General features: G+C 38.4%; 1 protein-coding gene across 1 annotated transcript in view; it reads right to left on the reverse strand.

The window, feature by feature from the left end:
- Positions 1-18,924, reverse strand: part of arm (armadillo) — a 121,677-nt gene that overhangs the window by 26,028 nt on the left and 76,725 nt on the right. The window contains exons 3-5 of the mRNA XM_067785212.1: positions 5,618-7,257; positions 850-1,050; positions 516-788 (exon numbers count right to left, since the gene is read on the reverse strand). Coding sequence (XP_067641313.1) covers positions 516-788; positions 850-1,050; positions 5,618-7,257 — 2,114 coding nt within the window. The remainder of the gene's footprint in view (positions 1-515; positions 789-849; positions 1,051-5,617; positions 7,258-18,924) is intronic.

An 18,924-nucleotide genomic window follows, 5' to 3' on the forward strand; every position in this document is an offset into this window, starting at 1 on the left:
AATAAGTCAATGTACCCCCATTAGAGGAAGCGAAAAAAGGCTGAATATTTTAGAGTTATTCATAACAACTGCAAAGGTTTGAAGGATTTTAAGGATTGGTCTCTTGATTTTATCTTGACTTTCAATACATTCTACGCAAAGACAGACAATTATTTTTAACATTTTTTCTAAGAGATAAATAAAAAATATTTGCATGCAGTAACGGTATTTAATTTATATCTCCACCAGCTATTCCATCCGGTTCTAATCAACTAAATATGTGTGTTGAAATAAAATAGTGCCAATTTTGGAAAAATTAAACTAAAAATCTAAAATAATATAAATCTTAAAAAAAAAATTAAATACATACAGTTTTCAGCAATCCAATATGTATTCTTCGCGCTCTTTTTCGAAATAAGCTTACAAATATATCCAGAAAAGCGCCTAGCTTACGCTACTTTAACTTAAGGATAGGTAGCTAAATTTTAAAATGGATAGTGCGTCTTGGCAGCATTAAAAGTACACTGAACACTCACCTGTAAGTCCGGACCCATGCCTAAATCAGCATTGCCCCACATATTGTTGTCTTCACGCAACAATGAATTGGTCAATTCAATAGAAAGACGTTTCTTATAATCTTGCGGTTTATCTTCGCTCATACGAAAGAGTACAGCTGCCGCATATGTGGCAACGCCTTCATTACGCGAATGTAATAGGTCAGTGAGCGGACCAGTAGCGCCCTCTTGTTCGATCATTTCGGCGCCCTCTTTATCGGCAGCCAGCTCACAAAGTACGCCAGCAGCGACGCGCTAAAAAAAATAAATTTGTTTAACGTTTTCATGGGATAACTTCAACGCCCATTTTACTAACCTGTATATTCTCAATTTCATTAAATAACAGACGTACAAATATTGGTATTACAGATTGTTGACGTATCAAAGCGCGATTATGTGATTCACGTGCTAATATATGTAGAGCACCAACAGTCCCTTCGACAATCTCCTCCATACGTACGCCGTCGGCATAAGCGGTTGGCTGTTGTGATCCAGTTGTGGCAACAGATGAACGTTGCTGTGATTTTTAAAAAGAGGAGAAAAATTATAAATTATATTAAATAAAAAAAAAAAAAAACATTTTGTAAGACAGCCAGACCCAGGTGACCCAAATCAGGGACACAAACCTGCGCATCAAACAGTTTGGGAGGAACATCCAAAGAACTGTACCCTCTCTGCCTCTCTCGACTAAGCACAATGACACAGTTTCTTACGGCCATACGTAACGCATTCCTCGGTCGAAAAATCCAAATCGCAGAACAGACGCGCACCTAAGCATAAACATAGCGCGTCTCCTGTTACCATTAAAAAAGCCATCGAGCTTGCTGAGCCTTCAAAAGCCGTAGACAGGGGTTTCCATGCCGGTGCGGGTTAGGGGTTTAGCGGGTGCGGGTTATGGGTTTAGAATATACCCGCGGTAGGTATGCCTGTCGTAAGAGGCGACTAAAATACCAGATTCAAGGGGTTGTGTAGCGCAACCCTTTCAGGTTGCCAGCGCAATATATAGCTTCTCCAAACCAAATTTTCAACCTCACCTATCCGTGGCCAATCCTGTTTCATTAACAGCCGAGGCTCTGGCGACCCCGAACTCCTCATGGATTTCGGGGTGGGAGAACGGGATAGCTAAGAAGGTCGCATGTGGTCATAACAAATCAATTCCGAGATGATCGGGCTTGGTACCGGATCTGTATCCGGCAAAGAACCATCAACATCGATAACACTCCCCAAGGCCTTCGGGGAGTGTCCTTATCGATACAACAACAACAAAACAGACATCAAAACATGTGCTACAATAACAAAAACAACAGGGATCAAAGTAACTGTCAACATTCGCCATCCTCGAAAAATGGAAAATGGCCGCTCCTAAACCCTGAGAAACCAGTTAACGTAGGAGACTGTTGTCGTCGGATATCTCTCCTATCGCCAGGAGCTAAGAAACTTGAAGCCATGCTGCTCCCTTACTTCACCGCAAACCTGCGTTTTGCCAATCATCAGCATGGCTTTAGAAAATTATATAGCACCACCGCACTAAACGCTATAAACGCACAAATAAATTGCGAATAGAACACTACTCGTAGCGCTAGACTTATCAAAATTAAAGAGAGTGCCTAAGGGTGGTGTGCTAATCCCACTTTTGTTTAACTTTTACATATCCCTTCCCACCAAGAAGGAGTTACAATTGTGTCCTACGTCTACGGAAGCAGGTCCTGGCCCATCCCTTGATGAGCCCAGCTTTACAATTAACTACTTTCTTCCTAGTCTTTCACCTCACGAAATTTCACACTGTCTCAGACCAAATCCTTGGCGACCTCTCTTACAACGTGATTGCGCAAAATATCGGCAACATTGGCCATCCACGTCGAAGGCATTACGATACCGACTGTCCTACACCCAAACATACTGGATGTATGGATGCAGCCGCAATTGTACCTTAAGTTCAGAGGCGTTACAAAATCCTCAAGTCCCTCGCTGGAAGAACTTGGAGCAAAGACAAAGAAACGCTCAAAGCCACTTATAAAGCAGTTGGCTAGCCGCTTGTATGCTACGCGTCCCCAATGGTCGCCGAGTTTAAAGAAACAAACTTAGCCATTCGTTATGTATACTTTTTTTTGCAAATATTAGGTTTGCCGGTATGTTCTAAAAACAAGCTGTGCGAAATTTCAGCAGAATTGAACCTCTTAGAACTGCCACGTTGCATTTGAAATTTTTTTGAAAAACTCACAGATTTAGATCAAGGTAAGAATATGTTATTATATTAATATCAAAGAGAGTAGATTAATAAGAGGGAGCATTCATTGTAGAGTCGTTCATTCGCCACAAAGTGGAACGGCTGCGACAGGAATTCACCATACGTTTTGCCCCTGCTTCGTTTTCACCACCTGGATTAAAAAAAAGTAATGAGCCTGGGCATTCGCGCAATTTTAGTGATGTTAATTGCATGGCGCCAGCGCCAATGCCGATGCCAGCCCATTGACGCAATGACTGCAAGCGAATTTTTGACGCCGCTCAGTAGTGAGTGCTTAGTACATTTTACTTGCGCTATTAGGTGAAACGATTTTTGTGTGTCAGGCACGAGTTTGGTGTTAATGGCGCTACGGGCAATGATGACACTGAGCTGATGACGGCAGGCTTGGAAGTTCAGCTTTTCAATCAGAGAACGCGTTGATGGCCCATGTAAATTATTATGGCTTTGGCTATTATTGGTTGTGACTTTAAACCAAATAAATGCTGCGGACATAACAACCGGAGTCATTTTTGAGTTTTATATTTTAGATTTAATGCACAATTAATATGGGTGTGTTTGAGCAGCCAAAGTGCTGCTTAGTTGATGGAATGCCGCTAATTTCCTAGCGATGATCAATAGATTGTCAGTATTTCGTTCAACGAACGCGCGAAATTGACACATCTGCTCAAATTTTGCGCTGTCATAAAAAGTAACACTGCTGCAGCTCGAATACACCCTATATCGAGCAAATAGGAAACAAATAGACAAATTGGCTTTTTTTTTACAAATCGCTTGGCTGAGATTTTGAAATTTTGATTTAACTTAAGCTGTTATGCCAATATTTTTCAGCCAGCTTATTTTCAAATAGGTCATTTTTTCAAAGGCAAAATAAATTACAGAGTTATACAGCCTTAAAAAATCAGCTATGTTGAGGCGGACAGCAAAGCAAAAGGTATGGTGAATTCCTCATACAGCCGTCCTACAATTTCCGCAAAGTTTTAGAACCATCTTATATTTAAAGAGTCTGTTTCGTACTACTTAAAAAGTCTCCAGTTTTTTAATATGGAACAGCGAAAACGATTGTTACTCCATTAAATATCTTCTTTCGCCCTAACATCTCGCCATATAATATTCTTGAATCACTATGAACTTCGTAGTACCCTAAACTCCAGGAAAGCAACCTCCCCAGGAAGACGCGCGTCACTCAAGCTCAACTTCGATTTAAATACTGTAATGGGTTAAATTCTCACTTATTATGAAGCAACCTCAACAAACCCAAAGTATGTCCAGTTTGTAACCTGCCCTCACATGACAACAACCATCTTTTCAATTGCGGACCTGAGCGATAGGCTGCATATATTACTGACGGCTCCAAACTGGATTATAAGGTGGGTAGCGGTGTCTTTGCACCTCAACTAGGGGGAATCTATCATTTAGCCTACCCGATCATTGCAGCTTCTTCCAGGCGGAGGTGGCTGCTATAATGCTGTTCACGGCTATAATACAATTTGTATTTACTCTGACAGCCAGGCTGCACTAAAAGCGCTTGGATCGGTCACATGTAAGTCCAGGACAGTGGAGAAGTGCCGCAAATCTTTTAACGAGATCGCCGAGCAAACCTCCCGCCGTCTGGCATGGGTGCCTAGGCACTCGGAAAAACCGGACAATGCGATGGCTGACGAACTTGCAAGAGGGGGCACATCCGTTCCGCTTTCGTCGTCCTGGAACGGATTGAGCATGCCGCTCGCTACCTATAAGCTCATTTGGAAAGGGATTTTCCTTAGGGAAGCGGGTGTGAGATGGAGCAATCTTGAATCATGCTACCACTCCAAGCTCGTGTGGCCTGAATGTGACGCGAGACGCACACAAAGTCTCCTTCTTCTTGGTAGGGGGGCATATCTCTAGTGGTTGGACTTATAACCGGCCACATAGCAATCGGGAGGCACGCACAACGGCTGGGTGCTCCCTATAATGATTACTGCAGGAGCTGCAAAGACGAAGAGGAGGATTTCTGTGCGATTGTCCCGCGGTTTGGCACAAGAAGAAGAAATATCTGGGATCTCCCTTCTTTCACGATCTTTGTGATCTGGCTAAGTTGGAGCCTAAGAAACTCCTGACGTTTGCTGTTTCGAGCTGCTGGATTGAGTAGGGTTGAGATCCACGTGGTATCACAATGGGACCTTTTTCGGCCTAAGTGCACTGGTGCCCGCACCGGTGGCCACTCTAAACTAACCTAACCTAACCATGTATAGGCAAAATAGTTTTCGGCAGGACAACGAGCATGCAAGTCACTCAAAATTTTCGATTTTGAAAGCTTAGCAGTGGAATTTCGTAAACAGACTACAATCATTAACTCTCATTGGAAATTCGTCAAGGTGCATTTGATATATGGAAGTCTTTGTGCACAGATACTGATTTTTTAAACATTAACAGCTGAAACAACGGGTTAAACGGCTTGCCGCGGTAGGCATGCTAGAAACAGAAGATTTCAGTACCGGAGCACACCGGATTAGTATACGGAAAATTGCTGCTCATGTTGTTGTTGTTGTTGTTGTAGCAGTGCTTCGCCCCACCTAACAGCTGCGACCGATCACAAATTGTCATCAATATCCTCTAACGGGAGTCCAAGGAAACTTGCTGTTTCAACAGGGGTGGACCATAATGAAAGGGACTGCCATTGCAGTGTAACCCCATTTAATTTGCTGCGTCCCTCCCACAAATTGCTGCCCATGTTCGTAACACTTCATGAGCCTTCGGAGATTGTTTTTTTTTTTCGGGTTAAAACAACAACTAAAAAAACTGGGAATCAAAATTTAATTGTGTATATAAATTAAAACTAAATTTCTTTTCCAACACTTACACGTTCAGTATCCTGAAATGCGCGCATTAGCAAACGCACTAAATTATGTATGGCACCGTGTTCGCGTAATGGTGCATGATTGGCTGAGCACAAAGCCAAATTGCGTATCAAACCGATAACGGCCTTAATCAATGGCCAACGTGATGGCGGATGTAAGAGTTTGACAATCACCGACAAACCATAATTCAAACGTACAGCATTTTGTGCTGATTCCGAATCTACATGACGTGAAGTCAAATGACGTAATGCACACACAGCTGGCTCAGTGATCTCCTCACGATCACCAGCATTTATAATTGTACGTACGAGTGCATCAACACCACCAACTTGACAAACAGTAGCCTTATTACGTTGATTATTGCATGTTAAATTCGAAAGTATACCAGCAGCGCAAGTCACAACATTAACATCAGTTGAGGCTAATACTTGCACCAAAGATTGTAGTAATGGCTCCAAACCATCAACCTTTGTAGCAGCATCCGAAAGATTACGCAATGTCCATAAACAATTCTGTACTAAACGTGGTGAGGGATTTGCCAAATGCATAGCCAATGCCTGCATACCACCAGCATCCACAATAGCTGGTTTATTGCTCGAACATACCGATAATACTTTCAATACACGTGAAGTAGTCCAGAGTAATTTCTCATAATCATATGAACGCATAATTCGTACCAATTCATTCGGTCCACCAGAAGCGAGTATTATTAATTTACTCTCTTGATTACCATAGGCCAAAATTTGTAGACAATCTGTAACAATGGCTAAAAATTTCACATTATTACGCTGCAATAGCGTGACCATCTTTTGTAGACCACCAGCTAAACGTACAGCCATTTTTGAACCATCCTGATGTAATAATAAATTATGCAATGTAGTTATAGCATAAAATAATACACTCTCAACGGGGGATGAGAGTAACTTGACCAAAGCTGGTATGCCACCACTCTTGAATATAGCCAATAGACCTTGACGATGATGTGACAAATTGTGTAGGGTGCCCACAGCGGCTTTGGTGCTCTCCAAATCATTACTATTGGAAATGGCGCGTACAAGTGCAGCAACCATTTGTGGACTATTCATGATGGCATGACGTGATGCTTCTTTCTTTGATAATTGATGTACCATCATTGCGGCTTGTGATACAACCACTTGATCTTCATCATTCAATAGTTTGATTAATTCTGGTATAGCGCGTGTAGCTAACTCAGCATCATCCTGATAATTGATAAGATTTACCACGGCATGTTTTAACATTTGTGATGGTTCTGATAGACGTTGCACAGCAGTCGGTTGTTGTGGATCAAATTGTGTTGATGGTATTTCAATGCCTTCTTCTAAAGTTTCGGGAAACATAGCAGCGCGTACACGTTGTGAACGTGTTTGGCTGAGTTGTTGATTCATATCATCCACTTGATCTTGTGTAAAATTCTGTGTAAAACCGGTATCCAAATCGAACAAGAGTGGATCACCATCCATTTCATCGTCTTCTTTGCCTGATAATGACGGCACTTGTGTGACCGCACCGGAATGTATACCAGAATCTCCAAGATATGAACTTTGTTGCCACATCAGGGTTTGTTCCTTGGATGAAACCATGGGTGGTAGGTCGGGGGGATTATATTGATTGTTATGCGACACTGAAAATTGGAAAGAGAAAAATGGAGCTTTAGTAAAAGGAAAGTTTTTTTAATTCTAAACACGAAAATTATATGTACATTAAGGTGGGTGAATTTGTATGGACGAAAGTTAACCGATATCCCACCATCGACTTTTCGATAGGAACTTTTTTAATTCTAAACACGAAAATGATATGTACATTAGGGTGGGTCGATTTGTATAGATGAAAGTTAACCGATATCGCGCCATCGACTTTTCGATAGGATTTGGGCTAAGGAGAAAAGTTCCACTACGCATACCCAAAAAAATAATTTTCGAGCCTGCGGAATTTAATTTTTTTTACTGTTTTTCGACTTTGGTTTTTAAGGTTTTTTTCATGACCTAAAAAAATTAAATTAATTTTTTTTTTTGTTCAAAAACTGTTATTGCCAACGTTTTTAGCGGACATTTTTGGGTCGGGCAGGGTATACATGAAAATTTTAAAATCAAATGAAAATTTTTTTAGTAGGTCATGAAAAAAAACTTAAAAATCAAAGTCGAAGAAAAGTAAAAAAAATTAAATTTCGCTGGCTCGAAAATTATTTTTTTGGGTGTGCGTAGTGGAATTTTTTTTCCTTAGCCCAAATCCTATCGAAAAGTCGATGGCGCGATATCGGTTAACTTTCATCCATAGAAATCGACCCACCCTAATGTACATATCATTTTCGTGTTTAGAATTAAAAAAGTTCCTATCGAAAAGTCGATGGCGCGATATCGGTTAATATGGGGTCTGCGGTATACTGTGCAGATTCGTAAATAAACAAATCTTACAAGCTGCCAGATCACTGTAGTATTTTTCAAGCGGAAATAGTAGTCGTGGCTAAAGCAGTAGAAATACTGGAGAAAAATAGCTTTAATTGCAGCGCGTCAACTTTTATATTGACTGCAAAGGAATAATTAAATCTATAATCTCTCATAGAGCAACATCTAAAAGTATGTTAGGGTGTAAGCACTCCATGGAAAGATAGGGACAGGGCGAAATATGCATCTATGTATATTGGGTCCCTGGGCATATGGGAATAGATGGAATTGAAAAGCAAATGAGCTGGCTAAATAGGACACATCGTTCGGAGCTTGCAACGTCATTGAAAAGAGGGAACTCTATGCTCGTGATGGGTAGTCGTGACTGGACAGTGCCTTATGACGTCACAGGCTTTTAAATTACACTTGTTCAGTGATAGCAGATGTAGGAAGTGCGGGTTGGATGTGGAAATGAACGAGCACGTTGCGCGCTCGTGCCTTGCGCTTACCAGGCTAAGACTCCAGCTATTAGGAGTGTTCCGTTGTCACATCTAGAAGCACCAAGTGGCTTAAGTCCTAGAAAGCTTCTAGTTTTTGCCAAGAGGACGGAGTTATTTTTATAACATATATGTAACGAATTTAGAGAAATTCGCCTTATTTCAAACCTTCTGCTAACGTTCGAATCGCTAACTGTTGAATAAATCACTCCAATATTCTGTATTGCAAAATGCTCTTTATTAGCTTACTTTGGGAGTAGTACAATTATACTTCAGAATTATACTTCACTTCGCGTGTTTAAATCAAACTGATTACTGATGCCTCAGCTTGCGCTGGTTTTATACTCTCAGTTTTCTCGTTCATCCATTTCTCCTAAGGTATAGTCATTTCGCGAAACTGTATTCCAGAACAATTGTATCCCTTGCTTGGTTATTAGCTATATACATATATACCTATTTGTAGTTTATGCTTCTCTTATAGCCATATGCGTGTGTAACTACTTCTGCTGATGACTACATGTGTGTTCGTGAGTAATCTCTTCGTGGCCTTCTATATATGTGTGTAAATGCATTGTGCATTTATTTAATAACAGCTTAGTGATGTTAAAATTTGCCACAATATATATATAAGGTTTTACAGTTTGGTCGTTAAACAAGCTTCTGGCAACACTATGGACTCATTCAGTATATGTGAGGTCCTCACGGACCGGCCAGCTCAACCTAACCTATGTATTTTTTACGCCCTACCTTGGAAGTTGAAGAACGGCTATTTCAGAACTAGTTTCAAAATCATCCCATCTCAGCAAAAACGCAATACATTTCAGCTGACCTAATTCGGAGATAGGGCGTTATTAAATTAAAATGTGAGATAGGGTTTTCTTGACACAAACTCTAAGAAAGGGAGTCTTCGAACTTACTTACTTAATTGGCGCTTAACCGTCTAAACGGTTATGGTCGTCCAACAAGGCGCGCCAGTCGCTCCTTCGCTCCGCCAACCGGAGCGAGTCTTCGAACTGGTATCCGATAATACGTGATATTCCACCAGATGTTGGTAGGGGAACACATCAAGCAGGGCTCCCCACATGCATGTAGATATCTAATACAAATGTACATCTAATTTAAAGAAATATCAAAGAAGATAAAGTCGGTGACACCTTTCCTAACTAAACCTGGCATAGCACACAAATAAATGAGAACATTACTTGTATTTTTTAAAATTACATAAAATCGCCACAAGCGCCGACTGAATATTATGACGCATTGTCACAAAATACCAAGTAAAAGAACAAAACCAATACCGACATCAAAATATTAACAAAGCAAGCAAAACAAGTCAGTAGCCCCAACTCAGATTACAAAAAATGGTAGGTAGTAAGTAATAGATATGATGACTGAATAAGTAATACTCTTGCAGCGGAAAAAGAAAAATTTAGTAAAAAATAAAGAAAATAACACGAAGTACTTCAGAGTGTTATTATATGCATGCCAGTCAAGCCGTCACACTTTGTTAGAATGACAACAGTTACATTATGCTGATAAAAGGTTTGGCAACCGCACTCACTGCTTAGCATAAGAGGGGCATAATACAAGGGTTGCTACATAAATCTTTATGATAAATGCAAAGCGCCCGTGCGAACATATTGTGAAGAATATTAGCATCACTAAATGATCACTAACCTGATACTAAGCAGATACTCGTATGTACGTAAACAAATCAATCATCATTTACACACATATGTATGTACATACAAGGCAACGAAGAGATACTCGCAAACACATGTAATCATCAGTCGAAGTAGTGCTCACACATACACACGCATATGACTATGAGAAACGCCTAAACTACAAATATACATGTATATCGCTGGTAACCAAGCAAGAGATTCTAGAAGGCGAAAGGTCTACACTTTTGGAGAAATATGCTGACGCGGCAGCAGAGAGTATAAAAGCAGCGCAAGCTGAGAATGATGAATCAGTTGTGATCTAAGCACGCCATTGGTTGTGAAGTATAAGTATTATTGTGAAGTACTTTTAAAGTAGTCTAATAAAGACCAATTTGCATTATCGAATATTGGAGTTATTTATTCAACAGTTTAGCGATTCGAACGTTAGCAGAAGGTTTGGAATAAGCGGATTTTTCCCTATATTCGTTACAATATTAAATGTAATATTAACTTAATATTTTGCAATCCAGTTTTTATTATGAGACAAAAATAATAATAAAAAGTTAACTTTTATTAGGCAACTTAAATTGTTAAAAAACAAAATATCTCTAGGTTTTTCGAAATTGGACCCTACGTGATCTTTACTAATTTCAATGAAATACATATATTGTTTCCTTTGAAGTTTATTTAACAGCTAGGAGTAAATTGGGAACTGCAAACGTGACTTGTAGTTTTTTCGAAGATTTGGCTTTCGAAGCCGGCTTTCAACACCTTGAAACGGCAGCCGAGATAGGGTGATATTCCAATCAGCAGTCGATATGTACTTAAGTTTTGCAGGTTAATTTCGAAAACACAAAAATTTATCTTTACTTATACCACAATCTTTACAAAAACTGAGTGCGGCCCAATACGCAGATATAGACTATTTTTGACTTATTGACACTTGTGTGCACTAAAATAGCATATTCACCGTATGTGCTATGGTTTGATCAAATCTTATATTGGAAACCATAGAAACAACTTAAATCCTAAAATTTTACATGAATACACTATTGGGAATTGCCAAATTGGCAAATCCCATCTGTTTTTTGTCTCTTCTTCAGAAACTACACTGAAAGAAATGGTGCTAGTAGTAAAATCAACAAATCGGTTCTGTTGTTCTTGACTTAACGGAGATTCGGTGAAATTGATCGAATTATGGTTAATTCGACGAGTTCTTTTTCAAGCGAACAAATTAGTTTAGTCATTTCACAGAAGAGAAATTGTCGCTCTTAACTTAACAAAATTCTGTAAAATTGGCAAATTCCTAATCAATCTAACTGATTTTTCTGTTAACACAACTGATCTCACTGGTCATTTCAACAGCGTACAACAGTCAATGCTTGAGCAAATTTCAAAGAGAATTTTACGCTCATTGTACTTATGACTAAGGTGCCACTTGTTAAAAAAAACACCAAAATAAGAAAACCCCCAAATCGAAAAAACACACAAAATGGGAAAACAACAAAAAACTAGTTTTTCAGTTATCAATACAAAACGAAAATCCCTTTTTTGAATTTACTGTGCAAAAAATTATGAGATGCCGGGACACCTATTTATCGGGTACAATTTTGCAACTTGTCCTCCAAGCGAAATGCAATATTGCGCCCTCTTGTTGCAAAAGTTTTGTTTGAACGAACAGGATTTTTCCAAAGTTAGTACCATTTTGTTCAAGTTTTTACGAATTTTCACTCACGCGAACGAATCTAATAAGATATAAAAAACAACGTTTTTTAATGTTGATGTTTCCGAAAACCTAAATGTTTGACTTGTTTTGGAATCGTTTCAACTTAAAGTGTTACGACAATTAATCTTGCCGAATTACATGTAAAGTTACTCCAGTGGTGAATTACCTTCCTGCGAATTGATTCTTTATTTTCTATAACTTACAAGTTCTCTATTTAAAATGTTATGTCAAACATTTATACTACAAGTTTTGTTCGAAACAATCAAGTGTGGCTACTATATGCGAGAGAAGAAATTGATAATGAGCTGAGCTGCAACTGAAAGAATTGAGAATCAGTTTTGTGACTACTAGTGGCCACCGTGGTGTGATGGTAGCGTGCTCCGCCTACCACACCTTACGCCCTGGGTTCACACCCCGTGCAAAGCAACATCAAAATTTTAGAAATAAGGTTTTTCAATTAGAAGTAAATTTTTCTAAGCGGGGTCGCCCCTCGGCAGGTCTGGCAAGCGCCCCAATTGTATTTCTGCCATGAAAAGCTCTCAGTGAAAACTCATCTGCCTTGCAGATGCCGTTCGGAGTCGGCATAAATCATGTAGGTCCCGTCCAGAAAATTTGTAGGTAAAATAAAGAGGAGCACGACGCAAATTGGAAGAGAAGCTCGGCCTAAAATCTCTTCGGAGGTTAACGCGCCTTACATTTATTTTTATTTTTTTTATTTTCATTTCTATTTTCAAAGCGAAGTTCAAAACTATAAATTAAATAAGTTATAAAATATAAAATTTGATGAAAGTGCGTTTAATAAAACAAAATAATAAAGTGTATAATGTTCAATGTGTGCCAGCATATTTGATGTACGCCCAATTGAAGTTCGGTTAGTAAGTGCGTACATATGTATGTATATGTAGCAAGCATGCGTACTTATGTATGCACATATTTACGTATGTATGTATATGGTAACATAGGTACTTTCGTACAAAGCTGTCGCAACAACTTTTTTTTGTTCATTTGACTACTAAAACGGTTAATTACGAATCAACGATTTGTGCGCAGTTGATTCAGTATCTTGTTGATATGGATAAAAATTGACAGAAATTTCGATTGAATTGACCCGTAATTCGGTTGATTTTACAGTCTTTTTCTTTCAGTGTATGTGAGTATGCAAGACTGAATCATGTACCCAACTCTTAGACAACTGCTCGTGTTGCTTTTCTACCTAAAGCGGGGAAGATCAGTCACACGTATACCAAAGACTACATATCCATTAATTACTGCTGAAACCTTTAAGAGGCTGATAGATTGCTATATAAAGTCCAACATGGATGAAAAAATGTTCTCCAAAACACAACATGCATACACCAAAGGCAAGTCGGTAGAACCGGCATTGCATGGGGTAGTTATAGACATAAATAAAATCTTGAAATATAAGGTGCCTTAGAACTCTTCTAGACATTGCCGGTCTTTCAACAATGTCTCTAAACAGGCAATCATGGAAGGTCTTAGGTACATTGAAGTACATCCAGCCTTAACCAGATCAATAGGCTGCATGCTTGATTTCAGGAAGATCACTTTGCTGTGGGAGCAATATGAGGTCACAAAAACGGTGGACAGGGGCACGCCACAGAGTGAAATGTTATTATCTCTGCTGCGGACCGTGAAACTTACGGCTTACACAGATAACGTTGCAGTTGTCATAAGTGCATCTAATGTCGTGTTGAGAGCCTACGCTGAGAAGATAGATATGGTCTTGTTTAAAGGAGGTATAAGGTCCCAAATCGGACTAGGCCAAGCTGAGCTAAGGGATGAACCTGCAGGAGAAAACTTGTACAAAATGTATAGGAAGCATTCTAGACAGTAAGTTGTCGTGTAGGAGAGAGTGAAGAAGGCCTCCACGGCATGTTATGCATGTAAAATAATGCTGGGGTGTACGTGTGGTATACTACCCTCTCTCTCTCTCTCTCTCTCTCTCTCGTTTGATATCTACAGTGATTGTAAAGCCTATCCTATACTGTGGAGTTTCTTTGATGGACGGCCACACAAAAAAGTATATTTCGCAATAAATTACAGACTTTAGGCAGGGTATCAATGCTTAGCATAACGGGAACCCTGAAAACAACCCCGACAGCTGCACTGCGTGCCATTCTGCACATTCCACCTGTGGACCTGCAGGCAAAGAACATAGCATTAACAACTGCAACGAGACTTAATGCCTCGCGGCGGGTAGAGCGTAACCATAAGGTCATAGTAGTATAGCGTCACCAAATATGCGACGGACAGACTACCTAGTTCCCTACCTGCCCTTCGATGGGTATCTTAGAGCCATGAGAGATAAAGGCTGGCGCAAGAGCGCTCAGATGGCAAACGGGGCGATACACGTGTACACCGATGATTCCAAGTAATGGAAGGAGTAGGCTCTGCGGTATACTGCGCAGATCAGGAAATAAGCAAATCCTACAAGCTGCCAGATCACTGTAGTGTTTTTCAGGCGTAAATTTTTATTAAAAGTCAAGTATAAATTAAGGCAATAATTTCTCATAGCACAACGTCTTAAAGTGTGTTAGGAGTGTTAGCACTCCCTGGAAATAATCGGAATTTGGGAGAGTTATACATCTATGTATATTGGGTCCCAAGGCATATGAAAATATATGGAAATGAAAAAGCGGTTGAGCTAGCTAAACAGGGCGCATCTCTCGAAGCTTGTGCCGTATTCATATGTGGCGAGATTTCCACATGATCGACCAAGCAAGAAAGGTGTGTAACCAGCCGCGGGGCTACAAAGTGTCCAAAATCAAGTGCAGGTTTTATGTCCTTGAACTAACAAAGATACTCTTATCATTGAAAAGAGGGGACTGTATACTTACAATGGGTTTTTCAGTTTGGTCGTTGAGCAAACTTCTGGTAGCACTATGGACGCATTCATTCTATGTGGGTCCACACGGACCGGCCTGTCCAACTTACTTAACCATGCAATTTTGTAGTACAATCAATTGTTCTAACAAAGTACAAGTTTATAGTCTCTCAAAATTCGCACTGATCTTTGACATTTTTTTTTTTCTTCCGAAGATTTTGACTGTTCTGTTACGTCTGGAAATTTCAGTAAAGAGCGCATGATATTGATTTTTATATGAAAGATAATCTGAAGCACTTTTCGGTAAAACCTGACGAATTTCAAAGCAAATTTGGGGAGACGTCTTTGTTAGAATTAAATTGATTGCGATTTAAAGCTGTATTTTAAACAAAATTCTGAAAATCCTAAATAATTTTGTAGGGGCAAGTATTTTAGTTAAACGTTTTGTTGTTTTCTTTGGTGCTTTTCGGCCGATTTATCTCAATAAATTCGCGTCGAAACGCGTTGATTGAAATGAAAAAATAGAATTTACTGAGATAGATCGGCCGAACAGCTCCAAAGAAAACAACAAAAAATCCTAAATTTTCATGCAGATTTTTAAACACTTCGCAATTTTTTCAAAAACGTTTTTGAAATGGCTGTGTCTAGTTTTAGTTACTGAATTCATTGAGTTTTTTTCTAAAATGCTGCTATTTTCGGGTTCGCAGCTGTAGGTTACCCAATTTGTAGGAAACATGAAAAGGCAGCATACCACAAATTGGAAGAGAAGCTCGCCAATATTTCCTCAGAGGCATATGCCAGTAAATGTTTCTTTCTTTCTTTTCAGTTTCTCTTAGAAAAAGAGGCATATCGTGTCAAGTTATTAAGCTTATTATCATATTATTTTAAACCAGTTGTCCCCAAAATTGAATCTATGACTGTTCTGGTAAGAGTAAAACCATCGTAGTGGGAGTCGTTTAATTGTTGTTGTTGTTATATTAACGATAAAGACACTCCCCGAAGGATTTGGGGAGTGTTATCGATGTTGATGGTCCTTTGCCGGATATAGATCTGGTACGTTCCGGTAACACAGCACCATTAAGCTACTAGCCCGACCACCTCGGGAACGATTTATATGACCACATTAAACCTTCTAGGCCAAACCGCCCCCCACCTTCAAGTTCCAAGAGGATCTTGGGGTCGCCAGAGCCTCGGCTGTTAATGAAACATGATTCCCCACGGGTAGGTGAGGTTGACAATTGGGTTGGAGAATCTATATATTGCGCTGGCAACCCCTTGAGAGGGCTGCGCTATACAACCCCTTGAATCAATTTGGTATTTTAGTCGCCTCTTACCTCGGGTATATTCTAAGCCCCCTAACCCACTGTGAGGTCGTCGTTTAGTCGTTGCTTAACGAGCGTCGAGGCAAGACGTATTTACGCATGTTTTTGCAACGCAAAAACAAAGGATTGCCTGTTTCGATGTTGCTACTCTGCTTATTCAGTGACTACTAAACTAAAGAAAATAATAATGTGTGAAGTGAGCGCGAATAATTATTTCACTAGCTTGTGACCTCGGCTATAAACATTTACTAGTCTAACGGCCATTTTGTCATGTGAACTTTAATATTTATCTGCCCTACAAACACGAATTTTGTTCACAAAAATACTGTTATCGGACAGATAAACCTTACAGTTTAATTGAGAAAACGGCCTTAAGCTGTTCACGGCTTTAAAAGCTTCCCTCGTATTAGATGTAGTGTGAGTAGTAAGAGTTGGGGCTATGTTAAAACACCACAAAGAGGGTTGCAGTAAGATCACGATAGAAAAAAAAATACATTAATTGAAGTAAAACATTTGGCAATGTTGCTGGTAAACTTCTTTTTTCATCTTTCTCTTCTTGTTATTAATATAGTATATATCGGTTAAAAATGAACAATGAACAATGACGATGATAATAATGATTTTGATGTTGATGATGTTGATGATGTTTCAATATCCAAGGCCTTGTGGTGAGCTGCTGTAAACACTTGTTCATATATGTAAATATTATCCAAATAGCCATGCCACGAACTTCCATCAAAAGCACAATTTTTCGTTGATGCAAAAAAAAAAACCATTTGTGTGCATAAAGTGTTTGATGATATATATTGATGTCGTCAGACATATTGGTCTGCTGTACCAGACACTTGAAGTTATAGAAATTGAAAAGCCAGACATTCTTCAAATTTCATGCAAAAATAAGGGAAACCAGAATATTAAAAAAAAGGACACCCCCGCTGTGTTCGTGTAGCGAACAAAGTTTATTGGAAGCACGCAAAATTACAGCAAATCACAAAAAAAAACTGCTTTCATTATTTGTGATATTGATTTTTAGTTTAGAAAATGATTATGGAAGTATTTTCTTTTTATAAAATCTTAAAAACTCTAGAGCAAATATATACTAAATTAAGCAGTGCTCTACCTCCATAATATAAATTTTGCATGTTATTTTTTTGTTCTCAATAAAAAAGTCTATATTAGAACCGCAATGCTCTTTTATTCCATAGTAAAAATTATGCATGTTATTTTTTTGTTTTTTGTTTTTTGTTCTCACTACAGAAAACTTCGAAAATTTTCGCACTTTGGCAATAACGTTTTAAATTAGTCTGCAGAAGAGAATTTATAAGCAAACCAACTCTCGAACAAGTTTACGAAGGAAGATGAAAACTAAATTTACAATTGAAGATCAGATAGTACAATTTAAGTTCGGAATTTTCAATATAACTTCACTTATAATTTCTGAACTTCAATTGTAATTTTCTGAACTAAAACTAAAATATGAAAGTTTCGAAATTTTTATTTCAAAGTTTGGGAAACTAAAGAAAAGTTGATCAAAAATCTAGTTTAGGGAGACTTCAAACGTGTAGATTTTAAGGCTAATAATACAAAACTACATACTCAAAAATTTATAAAATCTACTCGATGTTTGTGCATGAATTTCATTCCATTTAATACTTTAATTTTTTTTAATTAAAGAAAAGAAAAAAATTACTAATATTATTTAGAAATAACTTTCGCTGCAATTTTTTAATCAATTCTATGCCGCAAGTCTTCTTCGTTAGAATGACCATTCATTATACCCAGCTGTACTTGTACACAGGGTATTATAACTTTCATTGGATAACGGTTGGTTGTACAGGTATAAAGGAATCGAGATAGATATAGACTTCCATATATCAAAATCATCAGTATCGAAAAAAAAATTTGATTGAGCCATGTCGTCCGTTAGCACGATAACTTGAGTAAATATTGATATATCTTCACCAAATTTGGTACACGAGTTATCTGGACCCAGATTAGATTCGTATTGAAAATGAGCGAAATCGGATGATAACCACGCCCACTTTTTATATATATAAAATTTTGGAAAACACAAAAAACCTGATAACTTAGTAAATGAGTCAATCTATATGAAAACGTCTAATTCAAAAAGCTGGGTAGTCTCGGATTTCGCTCAAACTTTGAGGGAAACTTGTTTGGGGTCCTAAAGGAACAAATTGACACACATTTAATTTTTATAACCACTGGTTTCGGACTGGTCGAATTTCAAAGTTTGAAAAACGTCATTTTTAGGCTTACCCTATTATAGCTGTAAAAATGTTTCTATTAGAGATTCCTTACATTCGATATGGTGTTTTAAAGGTAAAAGATAGTAGTTTGTTTAAAAATAAATATTAAATCATATGGCGAGTATCTAGAATTAAAAACCTGGTACTGAAAATACGTAATTTTTATCCTTTTTTTGTCAGCTCTAGCTGTCTCTGGCGTCTTCACTGTTTCAAGTAGCCACTCAAATTTTTTCAGAAATTAAGGGTACATATCCTAGAAGAAAATAACTCATCCATCGGCCAAAAAACCCACTCCTTATAGATAAATTATTATCTCGAAATTTGTAAGTTTTCAAAAATCGTGTTTTTCAGGCTGTAAAACGAACGTGTTTCTCAAGAGATAAAAATACGAATTTCTCATGGACTCAAGTCCTGACCTTTAGCTTTTAATACCTCAACATTTCATTTTGTTATTTTCATACTAAGGGCCTCTGCTGATCGATTTTGTAAGGCATAATCTTAAAATTTTTTTTTTTTTCAAACTAATTTATACGAACTATGTTTGAAAACTCATTTTATATAAATTTCTATTAAAAAAAGAGACACT

This window comes from Eurosta solidaginis, chromosome 4, assembly GCF_040869045.1.
Source record: "Eurosta solidaginis isolate ZX-2024a chromosome 4, ASM4086904v1, whole genome shotgun sequence".
Taxonomy (NCBI): domain Eukaryota; kingdom Metazoa; phylum Arthropoda; class Insecta; order Diptera; family Tephritidae; genus Eurosta; species Eurosta solidaginis.